Source organism: Notothenia coriiceps, unplaced genomic scaffold, assembly GCF_000735185.1.
Source record: "Notothenia coriiceps isolate Sejong01 unplaced genomic scaffold, NC01 NC01_scaffold00035160, whole genome shotgun sequence".
NCBI classification, from domain to species: domain Eukaryota; kingdom Metazoa; phylum Chordata; class Actinopteri; order Perciformes; family Nototheniidae; genus Notothenia; species Notothenia coriiceps.
Window position 1 is genome coordinate 1 of NW_011367861.1, and position 17,565 is coordinate 17,565.

Genomic DNA, 17,565 nt, shown 5'->3' on the forward strand with positions numbered 1-17,565 from the left:
GCTTTCAGTACTCGTTAGCTTACTGCTACAATTAGACACTGCGCCCTGCCCACTCTGTGGCCAGATTTGAGAGAAATAAGCAACCAGGTCTATGAAAACAAGCCCCAAAGAAGCAACACATGATGTTGTGTAATTTGAAACCAAAACTAAGGCCTCAGGATGACTTTAAGACTTGAACATGTTCATTTTTGTTTTGTAACATTAAATACAACATTTCAAAAAAAAAAAAATCCCGATCCCTGATTTTTTTTCTTCCCGATTCCGATCTTTTGAAAATCACGTGATCGGCTCCAATCCCCGATCACGTGATCGGATCGGGACATCTCTATATGTAATGTATGAAAAACTTAGATCGCAGGTTCCTCAACAGTGGTGTTGGGGGGGCCCGACTTTTTTTTTTCTCCAAAGGGGGGGCCTGACAGAAAAAGTTTGAGAACCACTGATGTAATGTATGAAAAACTTAGATCGCAGGTTCCTCAACAGTGCAATTTACAAGACATAAAACATATATATATATAAAAAACAACAATACAAATCTTCTTAGTTTCATGGCTTGTGGGATGAAACTATCTGGTGGTTTTTGTCCTGAAGCTGCGGTACCGCCTGAACAGATAGGTTATTCTTTTTGAATCGTAATTTACTAATTCCATTTCTCGTGAAAACAAAAAGTCCTGCCTTGCTGATTGTCCTTTTAGTTTCAATCTAAACCTTCATATGGGAATGAGAAATGATTCCTTCATGGATAAGTAGAGATTTACAAATGGTGTGCTTTGCTTTTATTCAGATTGAAGAACTGAAGAAGAAAATATCAGTAATCTCACAGCAGCCTACATGCAATCCAGTTTTCAAACGATTCCTCACTAGACTCCGGAAGGAAATACTAAGAGTTGGTCTGGTAGGTGGTCTTTTCAACTGTTAACGCTTTGTCATGTGACTTTAAATAGGTCTTTGCCAAACTTAAATTGACCCAAGCTTTTTTTGCAATCATCTTGTGGCCCTCATTTGACAATGCTACCTGTCCCCGTTCCTCCCTAGCCCAGTGACTCAGCAGAAGTCTTTTATGATGCCAAAATCAGAATGTCCTTCCAAGCCATGACAGAGATTCAGGCTCTCCTGGAGGGCGAGGACAGCTGGAGAACCGGCGCTCTGGACAACGCCATCAGTCAGATTCTGGTCGATCTCAGACCACATGACTACGAGGCATGGACGTGGCATTTTGAAGACAGCTTTGGCGTGGAGCTTGACACAATATTAAAAGTAAGCTCATTTATTCATCTGAAATCTTTGTCTATGAGTTGAAAATCCTTTACATTATGTATTATTATTATTATTATCATAAAAAAAATAGTCACTGTTCAGAATTAGGGCTTTAAAATAAGTGTAGTCTTAAATAGTTTTTGCGTGTGTCTTATGTGATATTGGATCATGTGTTGCAAAGTAACAGGTTAATGTAGCCTTAAAATGCAAATTCTTAATGTCTGAGTACTTTTAAAATGCTTTAGTTGTATATTTTCTGTATATTTTCCCAATCTTGTGTAACTATTCGCATTGTGTTCTGTTTTCTCTGTTTATTCCAGATAGGCCTCTGTGTGCTGGTGATGGTGGCCATCATATCCACTCAGCTGTGGTCCACGGTGTCCTGGTTTGTTCAGTTCTGGCGGCTGTTCGCTGTCTGCTTCCTTGTCAGTATTGTCTGGAACTGGCTCTATCTGTACAAGGTGAAGGTCCATTGCTTGTGTTAAGCTGCCATTCAATGCCGCTGTTCTTTCTTTTAGCAGGTTTGTAATACTACTGTTTTTTAAAATTTGTTTTTTCAGATTGCCTTTGCTGACCACCAAAGAAACCAAGTGAAGATGGAGAACTATGAAAAGTGCACTGGAATTAAGAAATTTGACTGGAGTGACAGCTTGAAAGGTGATTACAAGTGTTAATATATTTGAAAATGCATGGTTTCCACTGCACAGCAATAGCATGAAGAATAAATAATGATAGTGTCTATGCTTCTATAACAGTATCGGTTCGTTAACAACGTTGACATTTAAAAGCCATTGAGGCCATTAATGGAATATTTTGATAATAATGAGTATCTTTTAAACTGATGTTTGACGGTAGATGTTTGTCGACAGGAGGCACTAATACTATGGATACCAAGATTTAAAGAAAGAAGCTTGAATCCCCGAATTGAATTTCAGTTGATTTCCTAACTGCCTCTAATGTCTTCAATTGTTTTTCTACAGAGTTCTTCAGAAGCACCTTGACTCTTCAAGATGACCCCTGTAAGAAATACTATGAAGTCCTTCTGGTCAACCCCATTCTGCTGGTACCTCCAACCAAGGTATTTCACTGTAATGCCATGTATGTGTTTCCAGTCTAAGTACACACCTTGTGACAATAAATGTTACCTATGTACATCAAAACATAAAAGAGCCAAAATGTTGCATTGTTGTTTTAAGGCAATAATTGAGGAAGAATATAAAGCATTTTACTCTGTTAAATGGGAACATATTTATAAGACAATCAAGAGTCTTCTATTGGTTTTGAATATCTATATTGGTGTGGAAATAGTGACATTTTCCTCTCTGTTTAGGCGATCGCAGTTACCGTCACGACCTTGATCACGGAGCCGCTGAAGCACATCGGGCAGGGTATCAGTGAGTTTCTTGTTGCCCTCCTCAAAGATCTACCGATTACCCTGCAGATCCCAGTTCTCCTCACCATCGTGCTTGCCATTGTGGTAAGGAGTGTTGATAGATACACTGACCCTCATCAAATGAATATTTCTCTATACTGATATATATTAATCGAATCTACAGGTTTGCATGTATGGAAGTGTGCAGGCAGCCTTCCAGTATGGCATCGCTGCTCCTTTCCGCCGACCTCGCAGGGATCCCCCTCCTCCACAGCTGGAGCAACAGCAGCAGCCTCGAATCCAGCAGATCGAGGGCGGGGACTACTTAGCAGGCGGGGACTACTTAGCGGGCGGGGACGCACCACAACCTGCCCTGAGGCTCCGAGCTGCTCCTGCTAATGGTGGAGGGAACCAGGTTGGTCAGAGGCGGCCCCAAAGACCCAAGGAGGAGCGAGCCATAGAGGTTGTGGGAACACTTCACGCAGCCGAGCCCCCCTACAGCGAGGATGAGGCAGATACTGCGCAGAGTGAGCCGGAGCAGATTGTCTCTGCTGGGTCAGAAAACCAGACGGAGACACAAGAGATGGAAGGAGACAGTGCTGCTGCTAACACGACCAAAACAGAATCTAAACCCGCTGAATCTCCAGCAAAATCTAAACCTCTGAGAGGGAAAGAAGTACCTCCTCCAGAGCAACTCAGCAAAGATAGTGCGGCAGCTCGCTCTGAGCCAGAAGGAAGGCCGCGTGCACAGACTGATGTCCAGGTGAGTGGTTTAACTACTTGAAAACTAAATTAAATTAAAATTAATAATGTCTGAGTTTGGAAAAATACTGCTTTCTAACTCTCAAAGTACCCTGTTTATTTTTTAATGCTTCAGCTTTACCCATGCCAAAATGGGATGGAGAGTATTCACAGGCGACATAAATTGGTAAATAAGTATTTCATAACTAGTTCATATTTTAATTCCTCACTTCCATGTGTTTGTGTTTTTACGATCCATATTGTGAATGTGTTCAGCCAGTAACCTTTGGATAAAATGTATAGCTGTATTTTCATGTCCTGGGTTTCTGCTGCCACACCATACCTCTTAAGTTTGTTAACATTTAACACAAATAATGTACTAAGTGAAGTGGAATACCAATTTCAACCAAAGTACCATGACCTACTGATAAATGAATTTGATGATATCCAAAATCTGAAGAAATTAATATTTTCTTCTCGTTTAGCTTCCAAATAATAATTCTCTGTATGACCATAATTATTCTACTTTCTCTTTCCTAATGAGTATAGTTGATAGATATATATCATTTAATCTTTTCTTATCAATAAAGAAGTGGAATTCCATTGCAAAAAGTACATTGAGTTAATAATTGTTTAATTGCCATTTGTAACATCTTAGTCAGATTAGACCAGGGGTTTACAAATTCTGATACTGTGAGCCAAGATAACTTAATATCGCTGTTTGGAATAACATCAGGCTACATTACGTACATAAAAAAAATCTGTCATTAAAACTACTGTGCCTCTGACCTACCTCCTTAATCCAACACATTAAGACTATATTATATGATCCATGGAAAACGAATGCATCTATGAATGTAATCTGTACAAACTGTGAACCCCCTAAGACACATTTTGTGATGCATTGTGATATTAGGCTATATAAATAAACGTTGATTGATTGATTATAATGTTTTTCCTTTTTATTTACTGAGTCTCTGTTAAATCAGTATTCAGCATCCCTTAAAAGACCGGCCTCCCAGTTTGAAAACCTCTGGTATAGACATTTAGGGACTCAAGCCAGCATTAGGCTTAATTCCTTTACGAGGCAGTTGCTTTATTAACTCAGTAGACGTACAGGGGCTCAATCTATTATTCCTGAATCTATTATACTTTGCTTTATGAATGTGTTATTTGCACATCTTTATTTAATCATTTAACCTTTTTGTCTAATATATTTCTGATGTTTACCTCGTCCCAGCAGGACCTGCAGGCTCCAGCAGAGGACAGGACCCCCTCTGTCTCGCACGTTGAAACCGTCGGAGTTTCTGTTCAGGAGACGTCTCCAACAGGAGCGGAGTAGGCAGCTTCTGAGCAGGAGGATTTAGCGTCTTCAGTGTTTGGTGCTTTTTGTCGGACTGTGATGCAAAGGACAGTTACGACGTACAGGCATTGTTAAAATGTGCATGCACAACATTTCAAAGGTTCAATCAGGGAGCCAGTCCAGTGTTGCCAACTAGCTGTATATTTCTGCCGTGCAGCCAAAGGAAGGTATCTTTCCCTGAGTGTAGATACCAATGTTGTTTGATGAATCTGTTAATTATTTCAGGTTTATTTTTGCTTCTGCTGTATTTCCTCAGTAAGAAAGAGCTTAACATTGTATTAATTGCACAGCAGCTAGACTTAAACAGCTATCAGGGAAACGGATTTGTTGAAAGTCAGTATTGTTGACTTGATCTGATGTTTCAGTTTTAGGAATCATGTTCTTACAAACTAGGTTTTCTTAGTTTCACTGTAATGATAACACAGACTGTTTTGATGATTACAATGCACACTTGAAATATAAATGTAGACTTTGTAACGTATAAGGGAGGAAAAAGATTTCCTAGTGCTGTTTTCACAAAATGATATTTTTGTGATTTTTTTATGTTTTGTATGAGGGCTTAAAAGTTAATGTTGAAGTCAATTGTTATGGGCAGCAGTGCTAATTTACTAAAAGTGGTAATTATGAATTTCATAGATTCCTAAACCAAAGTCTACATTACAAAATCATTGATATAAATGATTTAATCAATAAAAAATTGAATAGTCAGGTAAGTATACTGTCACAACAGAAAATGGGCAGCAATACAGTCTTTCTCTCCGCAGATTGTTTAGGCTTTCAGGCTCAAAGATTTAATTTGCTCGTTTCATTGTAGACTGTAGAATTTGCTGGACACAAACACGACTGTAAATGAATGATAATGAGGCTACATGTCTGTTGACTATGCTCAAATGTTTTCAACATTAACTTTATAAGGTGATCATATATCCATGTTGTGGGGGCAGTTTATTGTCACTGTCCCCAAATGGCCAAAGAAAAAAAAAATGTAAATAAAATGAACTCCTTTAGAAATAAATAATGTTTCCTATCAGGTTTTTAATTCCAACACTGTTACATTAAGGGGTAATTATTGGTAGGCAATACAGTATTGTTCGATTTTTGCTTTTTCTAGTGTGGAGTTACTCAGCTAAAATAAAACCGAAAGAAGAGGTTTGGCAATTTGAATTTTTTTTACTTATGTCAAATCCCTATGTGTTTGTTTTTTTGTAGATATGACCTAGGATTGGATCATAACGGGGTATTCAAATGGCGGACAGGGCTGTATCATTGTGGACACTGATGTCAGCTTCTTTGTATTTCTCCCTTTTTTTGCACCCAGGGGCGATGTTGCTTGCCATAATTAAAAGCACTTGGTAGATACAGGCTGATTCCTATGAATGAGGACTAGGGCCACATGAGAAAAAAACATTTTTGGATTTGACCAAAAGTCAAACAAAATGTTGAGTTCAGTTTTTTTCTCTAAATTCTGAGATACTTTTTAGTACACTTTTGGTCACCTCCCAACATCATGTGGCTTTAATTGTCTTCCGTAGATTACAGATTATTTTTTAGACTCAATATATTAAAACATGACTATCCCTAAACCAACAAAAATGTTTGGGTTTTCCTCACCAGAATGCTATTCCTAAATTAAATAAAACATTATAAACCTGAATTATAAAGATTTGGAGACTACGTTTTTTATTATTATTGAAGAACAGAAACGATAAAGCAACTTTCTTCCGTTTTTTGCACACAGTCTGTTTATATTTGTGCCATTACCAAAGACGATCGTGTTGGTGACCCCTGGTGGTTCAGCAGACCGCAGATTGGAACCCTTTTCGCCGCCTGAAACTAATTTCCTGATTGGCTGAGTGGAGGGAGCTGTGTCACAGAGCCTATCTATCTGTCGAGCCTCCTCTCTGTTGTAACTGTGAGTCCGTCAGCCTTTTGACAACTAAAAACTCGCTTTTCTGCTGTGTCCACGTGGATCATCTATCATGGAATTATTAGTTCGGTATCTGGACCGCAGCAATTCAATTTGGTAAGTATTCGTTTTAAGAAACTAGCACTAAAACCTGTAAAAGTTGTTTTCAAACTAACTTGAATGTTAAATTATTTTAAAATGGTGTTTCTGAAGTCTAATATGTAGGTTAAACCCATGGTTAAACCGGACAAAATTAACATAAAGCCTATTTAAATGACGTAGATTTGTCTTTCCAAAAACAACAGCACCACTCAGTTAATTATTCCTGACAGGACCAGACAGGTAGTTAAAACAACTCATTTAGCAGGAAAACGGCTATAAAAGTGTGTATATATATATATATATATATATATATATATATATACACAAATCTCCTTAAAGTTAATTTCCAGCAACTGGAAAAATAAGTAGTGAGATTTGAACTCTGTCAGGGAGAGCTTGTGGGCAACACATTTAGGAAAATATTGAAAGTGTACTTTCTAACCTTGGACTTAAACCCAGGCAGCCCCATGAATGCATTCAGTGTACTGGGCACACGCAGTTCTTCCTGTGAAAGATGGCTATTGCGCAAGTTTATTTTTCATAAAATAACTGCTTTCACTTCTGTTTCTTTTCTTCCGGCCTGCTGTTTCCTGTCCTCTTCATTTCATTTTATTTATTTCATTTTGTCTCACAGCTTTTGCACAACATTGCATGTTGTTTATCTTTCAGCTCTGTCTCAACCCAAGACATTATCAAAGAGGACACCCTGAGAGATGACCTAAAGTATTACTTTATGAGCCCCTGTGAGAAGTACCGGGCCAGAGGACAGAAACCCTGGAAACTTGTGGTGCAGATTCTGAAAATCGTCATGATCACCACACAAGTATGTACAGTGGGATTAAGGTAGATGAGGAAATAAGATCCACCCATGAAATGCTTCCTTGAGCTGTAATCAAAGGGATGATGTATTTTGCATGTTTGACACAGGGTCTTACATAATGCGGGTACGCCTGTTTCTTTTTAAATGGCAGATACTATATAAAATACTCCCCAATTGTTCATCTCTGCGACAAGGAGCCACTCCAACCTGCTTGTATTCTGCTCCGAAATAGAAAGCTGTTTCTGACCAAAATATGCAGCATCTTCCTCAATTTAATTATTTTACAACTGATTATATTGGGGAGATATATATATAATAAAATATTTTTATAAATTGAAAAATGACTTTGCTACTTTTAATTAAAGAATCTACATGCTAGGAGGTAAATCTTTGTATGTGATCTTCAAATGCAGGGAAGAGAAGTTCCAAATACGTTTTGTAAATTAAGAACAATGTAACTGACTAAAATATAAAAAAAAGGTATAAATGTTACCTTCATCAAGTATTCACATAAAAACATACATTTTCTCTAAATGTTTCCTCTGTAGCTCATCCTGTTCGGCCTCAACAACCAGCTGGTGGTGTCCTATAAGGAGGAGAACATGATGGCCCTCAAAAACCTCTTCCTGAAGGACTACAGTGGGGTGGATGAGGACGACTACAGTGTTGCTGTTTACAACCAACAACAAGTCTACGACAGCATGTTTTTTGTCCTGGATCAGGCAAGTTTAACCCCCTCACCTCACACACTCACACTCCCTGCTTATGCCTCTAGCAGTATTTCTAATATGTCTTAAATGCAGCTTTATTCCCAAAAATGAGGTTTATTTAACGATGGTGGTGTAGATTTGACTGGGCAATGCACTTCAAATGTATCCCTTTTTGTAGCTTGTTTGCATAGTTTGATAATGTTAGTTCACAGAGAATAATGGCTCTCAGAAATAAGCCTGTGTTCTTGAGGAATCGTGACAATCCTGCATACAAACGTTTAGAAACGTTAAGACAATCCATACAGGGATAAGACAAACATATATTTCTTATGTTTCATGTAAACACATAATAACCAGGATAAGATTTTAACTGTGATGTTTATATACATGTAGAAATACAATTAATGGTGACTGCTATGTTTTATGTAGTTGCCTAATATTTAACCAATAATATGGCAGCTTGTAGCTTCCCTCGTACATCATGTAGTCCCCCTGATACAGTTTGTTTTACTGATGCTCATATTTATAGTACAGCCAGTTGGGCCGGCTCTCGGTGGGTCCCATCAGTTACGCTGAGGATGAAGAAGGTAAGCTGCTTCCTCTCGTCCTGTGTAAAGAATACTACAAGAGGGGCACCTTGGACCCCTCCGATGAAGCCTTCGATATAGACGCTGAGCTGGAGACAGGTGAGAGAAAACGACTACTTTTTATCTTCCTTTTAAAAATAAACACACTACACTATTGTGTTGTTATTTTTCTGCACTTTTTCCTGCAATTTAAATTCAGTTGGACATTTGTATTAAGTCACAGTACAGGAATGAATCCAAACTTGGATCACCTTTTACATTTACGGAAGTTCAAGTAGCAATACTACAGTGTACAAACGATTTGACAGGTTACATTCTAGCATTCCAAATTACATAGAAGTACCCAGGGGCGGACTGGGACTAACAATCTGCCCGGGAAACTAGACCGGCCGACCAGCCCAGCTTGGTACCGCTAGTCAATTGTCAACGGGGGTGGGGAGGTGGGGGGGGGGGTGCTAGTGAATTGGCCCACTTCGGTACCGGCTTATTAGCAGCAACATATACTTATACAAAATTGTACATGTAAATTCAGTACATCACTACATGTAATTGGCCCTCTCCACAGCTCTTTGCAGGTGCTTTTAAAGGAATATTAATTAAGGACTAAAACATATAATAATTCAGATACATTTTACATTTCAAAGTTTTGCGATCTTTGTTACGATTAAAAAAAAGTGATTATTTATTTACTAACTTTATGAGGAAAAAAAACTTTTGAGGAAATAAAAAGTCCCATTTTCTCACTCTGTTCATCTCCTCTCAGTTTGTATGTCACATGATCCAAAGACTGCAAACCAATGGAGAACCCAGAATTCCTCCTTTTTTGATCTGGACTTTTACAGGTATACATCCTGCTCCTATCTCCTATCCCTGTTCTGTATATATCACAGCTAACCCACTTACTTTTCGTTGATATAATACATTTGACTTCCCCTTTTTCCCAGGCTTGTTGACATCAAAGCAACCTTCCAGCTGAAAGGAATCAACCTGCAGACTGTGCGATCACGGGAGTTACCTGACTGCTACTCCTTCTACGTTACGGTATGGTTCAACCATATTCTCAACTATATTCTTAAACCATACAAACCACACCAAAAATGAATCCAAGTAGACATTGTACTGCTGTCAACTGAGACCTTTTGCCTACACAACATTTTATGATAGTACAATTACTTTTCTAATCCCTTAATTGGTCTACTTCCCTATGGCCTTGTCCCCTAGATAACATTTGACAACCAGTGTCACAGTGGAAAGGTGAAAATATTCCTGGACATCGACGCTCAGAGCTGTGCGTGCAGAGACTGGAAGATATCTGGCATTGGTAAGGAGTGGATGTCTGTCCTTATGAAGAAATAAAAAAAGATACATTTAAAACCAAAAAAAACGGTTTGATAAAGTTTAGTTACAAGTCATCTTACCAAGGGTTAAGACAGAGGTTGGCATACACATGAATATTTGTAATATTTACACTGGCATATTTTAGATTTAACAATGTATATTAAATTAGATAAGATTTATTTACTACAAAATAAGGAGAAATGGTAAATGTTTAAATATCAACAGTGAAAGATGTTCATCTATCGAATCTACAATATATTTATACAGAATTAAAGTTATGTGAATTTCGTGTCAATTAATATCGATAGATGTTCCACTGTGGTATGCGGTCTGACTTTTAAATACTTGACTGTACTAATACTGTATTTTTCTGAAAACATATAAACAGAATAATTTTTCCGCCAAAAAATGTACATTCCTGTTACTGTTTATTGATATTTAGGCGTTTTCCTGTACACTTGTTATCAGTAATGAGTGTGAGGGAGTTATGTAAAAGATAAACCCACACACACACACACACACACACACACACACACACACACACACACACACACACACACACACACACACACACACACACACACACAAACGCACACATGCACAAACACACACTATGTCTGTGTTTCAGCTCAGAAGAACACACACTATCTGCTGGTGTTTGACGCCTTCGTCATTCTGGTTTGCCTCACATCGGCGGTGCTGTGCACTCGCTCCATCGTTCTGGCTGTCAGGTTACTGCAGGTCAGATGTTCGGTCTCACAATATATCAAAACATTTGTATTATCATACAAAGAATTATATTTATATCTCCTCGTTTAGTTTTTGATTGCTCTGAACTTGGCTGTTTTTATCCCTTTTCGTAAAGCCAAAATCCCCAATAAATAAAAACTTATTTAAATTCACATTAACACAACTTCCAAATGACTATTTATTTAAAACACCAGACATTGTGTTTTAGATCTTTAAGAGTCTTTATTTACATGTGTGTGTTTTCAGAGATTCTCCAGAGTCTTTCATGAGAACTACAATCATAAAGTGTGTGAGGATGACCAGAAGGAGTTTCTGAACGGCTGGTATGTGCTGGTCATCATCAGCGACCTCTTGGCTATAGTTGGATCCATACTGAAGATGGAAATACAAGCAAAGGTAAATCATGTATTTCTGTCTTATAAATAGGTAATATAGAGCCGAAAAAACTGACTTGGATAACTACAGGTCAAATGTCAAATAAACATAGAACAAGAAGCAAAATATATTTTTTTCGCACACTGTCAAAATGAAGTTAAGTATAAGATATAACAAAATCAGGCAAAAAAGAAAAAATGTCCCCCCTCGAAGGAACATGTGAAACAGTCACCTTTGCTTGTATGTCCTGTAATTTATATAGCCATTGAAGAATACAAATCAGGGAGTGTCTGGTGGACTTTGAAATGAAGTGTTTAATGTAGACACTGGCCGTTTCTCAATGTCGAGTAGAGCTGCTGCAGAGCCACTATTTCAAGTATACTACTCTAGCTCCACTCGACATTGAGAAACGGCCATAATAAAGATATTTTTTATTTCAACTTGACTCACTGTCATTTTTATAGCCACCATGCAGAGTGTTTGCCTCAAGCCTTTTAATGTTACCAATCCCCTTGATGCTGCTTTAGAATAGAATATAATTGGGGAGGGATGAAACCCTCTTTAATGGTCACACATGCAGAGCACAGCACACAGTGACATTTGTTCTCTGTTTTTAACCCATCCTAGTACCAGGAGTCTAGTACTAGGAGCAGTGGGCAGCTATTGTACAGCGCCCGGGGAGCAATGGGAGTGAGGGGGGAAGGGGGATGTCCGGTGCCTTGCTCAAGGGCACCACGGCAGGGCAGGAGGTGAACTGGGACCTCTCCAATTAGAAGTCCACACTGCATATTTAGGTCTGGTCGGGGACTTGAACCGGCGACCCTACGGCTCACAGTCCAAGCCCCTACTGACTGAGCCACTGCCGGTGGCTTAACAAGTCAAAATGCATTTTAATTTCTTGGTCACTAGGTCAAGTTAACTCAAACAGATAACTCGGAAACAAAACAAATAACTGGATGACTCCTTGTGCAGGAAATATGTAAACTTAGTTTAGATTTTCACACACAAAATGTCCGTTGTGAGTTATTTGTGTTATAACCAGGGATGATAAAAGCAAAAAAGTCACTTTTAAAGGTGGGGTAGGTAATTCACTTACGAAACACTTTTTGTTGTATTCCATGGAATACTCTTAACATCCCGATAGCAGCTATCGGGATGTTAAGAGTATTCCATGGAATACAACAAAAAGTGTTTCGTAAGTGAATTACCTACCCCACCTTTAAAAGTGACTTTTTTGCTTTTATCNCATCCTGTTTGCCTCAAGGGGGGGCCTATGTCACGTTATCGGAGACTCTTGTTGCACATACATTCCAGACATATCAGAGAACATGACTCGCACCATAACACCTTAACACCTTAACACACTTCTGGCAGACATGAAGGCTGACGACGTGGACTACGACCCTGTAGGCTGGGACTGGTGGTCCTGGCTCACTCGTCTGGCTGACTGGCCAGAATAGTCACGCCACTCCTCACCATCATAGCCTTGCTCTTCTGCTGTACATGCTGTGTAGTTCCCCTCATGAAGAAATGTTTTTTCTATTATGATCTCCTCTGCATTTGTGCAATACACCGCTCTCCCTCAAACCACTGACAAAGTTACGGCCAACCCAGATTCAGCCCCCACTGATTCCGACACTGAAGAGTCGGACACCGAATTGTAAAATTGTGTGTAAAGACTGCCATTCCCTCGTTTCAGTATTCTTTTTTTTTCCACATACGGATTCTAACCTCCACAAAAACAGCCACTTTCCAGAATATGTTTATGGTGTGTTTACTAAAACCAGCGGATGGAGTGTATTCATTGATGTGTTATATCAGTCTATCCTGTCATTTGTTTTATTTTCATGTTTGATCAAGTATGATCAAAAGGGGGGAATGTAGTGGCAATTTCTTATGTTACCTTATATGATAAAACCAAATGCTTCTGAAAGCATTGTCTAACACTACTGTACCATTTCTTCATATTTGCTGTTTCATCTGTTGTCTCTAATGAGGATTATTATTCTCAAGCGCTTCAAGGCCACAGAGCTGATTTGGCAGACTATGTTGAAACTACTCCTCTTCACACAAAGTTTGAACTTCCATATTCTGATAACCATTATACTTTCTACAGCTCAAGGACACAGGTGTCTAATAACAATATGAGACATCCGTCTGAAAGCGGATTTCTGAGGCGTCCCGCCTAGCTACACAAAAACTCTGTCTGCCCGCCCTATCTTGTATATAAGCTTTGCTATTCTGTGACTATTGCACACACTCCTGCAGACTTGACAGTCCACTCCTAAAATTGGACTTACAATGTACTTAAGGTAGGGTAGGTAAGAATGAAGAGACCAGCTCGAGTGCGCTAGAATTTGAAACTACGCAGCCGGAAAAAAATCTGCCCCTTCCTTACAGAGCCCCTCCTCTAACACACACAAACGCACGCATGACCAATGAGGGCACGAGATTAGTTTGTGCACAGATGGAAGGCTGACAGGCAGGTAGCTCATCCAGTTACTTTAGCCGGGCCGGTTCAGATGATAGGTTGTGCTTTTTACAGCGCCACGGCTTCCACAGATGACATTTTTATTGTATTGTATTTATTGTCAAAGCATTTAATATATTCATTGCTATCGGGATGTTAAGAGCATTCCATGGAATATAACAAAAAGTGTTTCTAAAGTGAATTACCTACTCCACCTTTAAAGTATCGAAATAACTTAGTCTTACTTTATCCTAGGTTATTATACTATTCTGTTTTTGTAAAAGCATTCTAATTGTGTAGATTGTCAATGTGGAAATAATTTCAGATACTGTTTACATATGGGTAGATTAGCAGTCAAATATGTCATCATATCATTAGTATAACGTTTCTATTGACTGTAGATTGACTAAACAAAGAACGTTTAGGAAAACTGTCAAAGCATCTTCTATTTGCATAGAATCTGATTACAAAAAAGATACTTGCATTTAACAAAGTCCCTGTAACATCCGACACCCTAGCACTACTTCTAAAGGTCACACACTGTACAGTGAGAGGGCACGTATCTTTGCAAAAGTAAGTATTGGCTTAGTTTATCTTTGCATGTTAAATAACAAATGGATATCGTCTTTATGGGATGCCATATTTTCTATAGTGTCTTACACATATTTACAAAGGAGGAGGTGCAGAAGACAGACAGAAGCATGACGGTTGATGATATGGAACGACAAATACAGAAAGGCAAACGAAGAGATTGATGGCTAAATAAGAGTACCTGAACTTTATGAGAGAGGCCAAGCTCACCAGAATGTGATATTATCTAAACACAACATCCCACGGCGAGGGTATGGATTGCAGCTCTTGAAGACGTGTGGGATGGCAAGTCCTAGGACATCCTCTGTTTATTCCTTCAGTAAATACACCAAGGATCCTGGTGGGGCTGACGGCACACTACAGTGCGGTGTCCCCCCGGACACCGCAGTGTAAATATCGTGACCAAGTCTTACTTGACTGTAACAATGGGCAAACAGGGAACTGAAACCTGTTTTAAGTCAACAGCTGGCACTGAGAGCCAAGTCACTTTCACTTCTGCTGAAACATCAGTGTATGTGGAAGTAGATATATATATTATAACGTTTTCTAGTAATTTGGACATGGTTCCATTGAATGCTGTGCACCATTTAAAATACATTTCTCATCACTTGTTGTTGATATATAATAAGAAAAAAGCTTAATTATTCAATAAGCTTCCAGAGCTATAGTCCATAAATGAAGTGTATGTGACCCTGACCTTATAAGCACATTTCATATGAGTCCACAACTTATTTTCAGTAAATATTCCACTTCAGTTTCAGATTATAAACACATTTCCATTTGGTCAGTGGGATGTCGCTTGGCTCTGAGGCGGCTGATCTCACCCTATCTCACATCTGTCTCTCCTACAGTACGAGCATTACTTTGTTTAGACGCCCACTGCTGCTCTGACTTCCGTAAATAATTTATCTTAACGGGACAGGACAGCTAAACACACACATGTTTTCCCTGATGACACTTGTTGTCCAAGGATCGCCCACTTAGGTTCACTAAGTTAAAGCTGTACGTCTCCCCTATCCAAACCCTTGCTGAAGTTAGGATCCCATGTAGCATACAAAAACAATCAACATAAAAAACAATATTTAACAATATCTTTAGTTTCTAACTTTATAATTTCTTAGACTTATTGTATTGGTGTGTCTAATAACCTGCCAAAAAAGCATCCATTTGGGGAAGGTTGTTAGATCGTTTCGTGGTCACTAAGGGGTTCAAGATGCTAATCATGACTAGTGTTGCTACTAGTAACAATTATTTTAATTATTATATGATCTGTTCCTTTTTTTCCAAGCCAGTTTCTCAAAGATTTGTATTAAAGTCTTGTTTTGGCAATTCAAAACCCCCCAAAAAACAAAAAAAAAATATATATATGTAGGGAATCCATAATTGCATGACGATTACTTTAACGATTGATTAATTAATTATCATCACTTTTTTTCTGTCTAAAGTATTTCCCAAATTGGGATCAATAAAGTATACCTACCTATCTATCTAACTAATCAAGTAGTGTTGCATCATGAAATCCCCAGTTTCCTGTGTAGAGGACTTTTGTTCCAGGCCATTCCCAATTTTCCTCCACTTATTTCCCAGCATCTCTACACTCACGTCACTCTGATTAAAAGCAATATGAATCCCCCAAAACACTTGAATATCTGTGTGTGCAATTTGGTTGCAAAGAGAAGAAGGCTGCTCTTTCTGGAGAAGGCATATACTGACGCCTAGTGGTTGTATAACCACTGTCTTTAAAGACAAGCCGCTGTTCAAGGACAAGGAAGCAGTTGTTTCATATTCCTCAGTTTGCAGGACATACTGTTGACACAGCAATGAAAAGGCCATTTACCCTGGGAGAAGTCTGACGAGTTACTGAAAGCAAAAACATTTGGATAAAACCTTCAAGGATCCTAGAAATAATAACCTATATTATATTAAAAAAAAATAGGGTAAACATGGTAGAGCTGGTAATATTTTAAATTTAAAAATATGTGTAAACAGTACAGGTAAAATCAGTGTTGTATTGCATGATTCTCACATGTGAGAACATGTGTGTAATTACCATGGATACTAACTGGAGTTCACTTGCAAAGTATGCGTTCAATCACAGTATGCTGTTTCAGCCAATTTAAAAAAAAACTTGCATGTTTAGAAACTTCTAATGCAATATTATTTTCTTTGGCTTCAGCAGTTCTGCAGGAAGGGGCGAGGACACTGAAAGAACATTAATAGTTCCCCTAATCTATCAAACTTCTGTAAATAAAAGCCAGTACAGAGATTCAGCCCAGCCCAATGATTAACTAATTTCTCTAATCTCAGGCCTCTCCACAGACCAGTATAGAGTTTACCTTCTCATGGTATGGTCCCAGGACGATCCACCCACAGAAGGTGTAGCCCAGGTAGATCATGCCGGCACAGCAGCAGAAACGCAGCACCTTTGGGAAGGCTGCTGTCATGGTCAGAATTAACACCTAAACACACAGGAAGTAAAAATGAAATGTTAAGCAATGCTTGGATTGTGAAAGAATGTGTTAACGCATTTTATTAGCGGTGAAGAAAGGTCACTTGGATTAAGAGAAAAAAGGTGTACAGACTCACATTGTATTTCTGGAAGTATTCCAGGTACCTGATCACGCCGGCCCACACCAATAATGTAGACGTTCCCAGAAATATACTGCACACATCATAACTGGTAAGACTCTACAGGAGATTAAAACAAAATCACTGAGAGATCATTTAGCTATTGGTCCTGCTGTAACAATCAGTAAAGCCCTGTCAAATATGTAGTTTGTGAATAATGACACAGTATAGCCTCAGGTAACAGGAAAAGGTACATAAGGTCAGATGATTTTACTGTAACAAGCACATAATTGATGGTAAAGTTTTATTAGAGCTTAAAGTACGATGTATTTTATGTAGAACTGCAACAGAGGAACATCCTATCAATTGTTAACTAATGCGTGACTTAAAAGGTAGGTAAGAATGGAGAAGCCCCTCCTCCAACACACACATGACCAATGAGGGCACAAGATAAGTTTGTGCACAGATGGAAGGCTGACAGGCAGGTAGGTCATCCAGTTATTTTAGCCGGGCTGGCTAAAATAATTGGTCGTGCTTTTTACAACGCCACGGCTTCCACAGATGACATTTTTTAATGTATTTATTGTCAAAGCATTTAATATATTCATTGCACAC

At 38.7% G+C, this 17,565-nt stretch overlaps 2 protein-coding genes and 1 long non-coding RNA gene across 5 annotated transcripts; 2 read left to right on the forward strand and 1 right to left on the reverse strand.

The window, feature by feature from the left end:
- Positions 1–538: 538 nt before the first annotated feature.
- On the forward strand, positions 539–6,254 carry LOC104962633 (chloride channel CLIC-like protein 1). Of its 3 annotated transcripts, none has more exons than XM_010791084.1 (9): positions 539–895; positions 1,036–1,257; positions 1,578–1,718; positions 1,818–1,914; positions 2,238–2,335; positions 2,588–2,734; positions 2,814–3,392; positions 3,507–3,557; positions 4,614–6,254. In XM_010791084.1, the coding sequence occupies exons 1-9, from the start codon at positions 728–730 to the stop codon at positions 4,710–4,712; spliced, it is 1,602 nt and encodes a 533-aa protein (XP_010789386.1). In that variant the 5' UTR covers positions 539–727; the 3' UTR covers positions 4,713–6,254. The 3 variants fall into 3 exon arrangements, with proteins under 3 accessions (XP_010789386.1, XP_010789385.1, XP_010789387.1); XM_010791083.1 differs by having other exon boundaries at positions 540–895; positions 4,611–6,254; XM_010791085.1 differs by lacking the exon at positions 3,507–3,557 and having other exon boundaries at positions 544–895; positions 4,611–6,245.
- LOC104962632 (uncharacterized) lies at positions 1,101–17,336 on the reverse strand. Its single transcript, XR_800230.1, has 4 exons — positions 16,969–17,336; positions 16,719–16,841; positions 5,120–5,122; positions 1,101–1,113 (listed from the first exon to the last, which is right to left on the reverse strand). It is a non-coding gene; the product is annotated as an uncharacterized lncRNA (long non-coding RNA).
- Positions 6,600–11,692, forward strand: mcoln2 (mucolipin TRP cation channel 2). Its single transcript, XM_010791082.1, has 9 exons — positions 6,600–6,756; positions 7,411–7,564; positions 8,110–8,283; positions 8,801–8,957; positions 9,622–9,700; positions 9,803–9,899; positions 10,080–10,179; positions 10,825–10,937; positions 11,193–11,692. The coding sequence occupies exons 1-9, from the start codon at positions 6,713–6,715 to the stop codon at positions 11,370–11,372; spliced, it is 1,098 nt and encodes a 365-aa protein (XP_010789384.1). The 5' UTR covers positions 6,600–6,712; the 3' UTR covers positions 11,373–11,692.
- Positions 17,337–17,565: the final 229 nt, after the last annotated feature.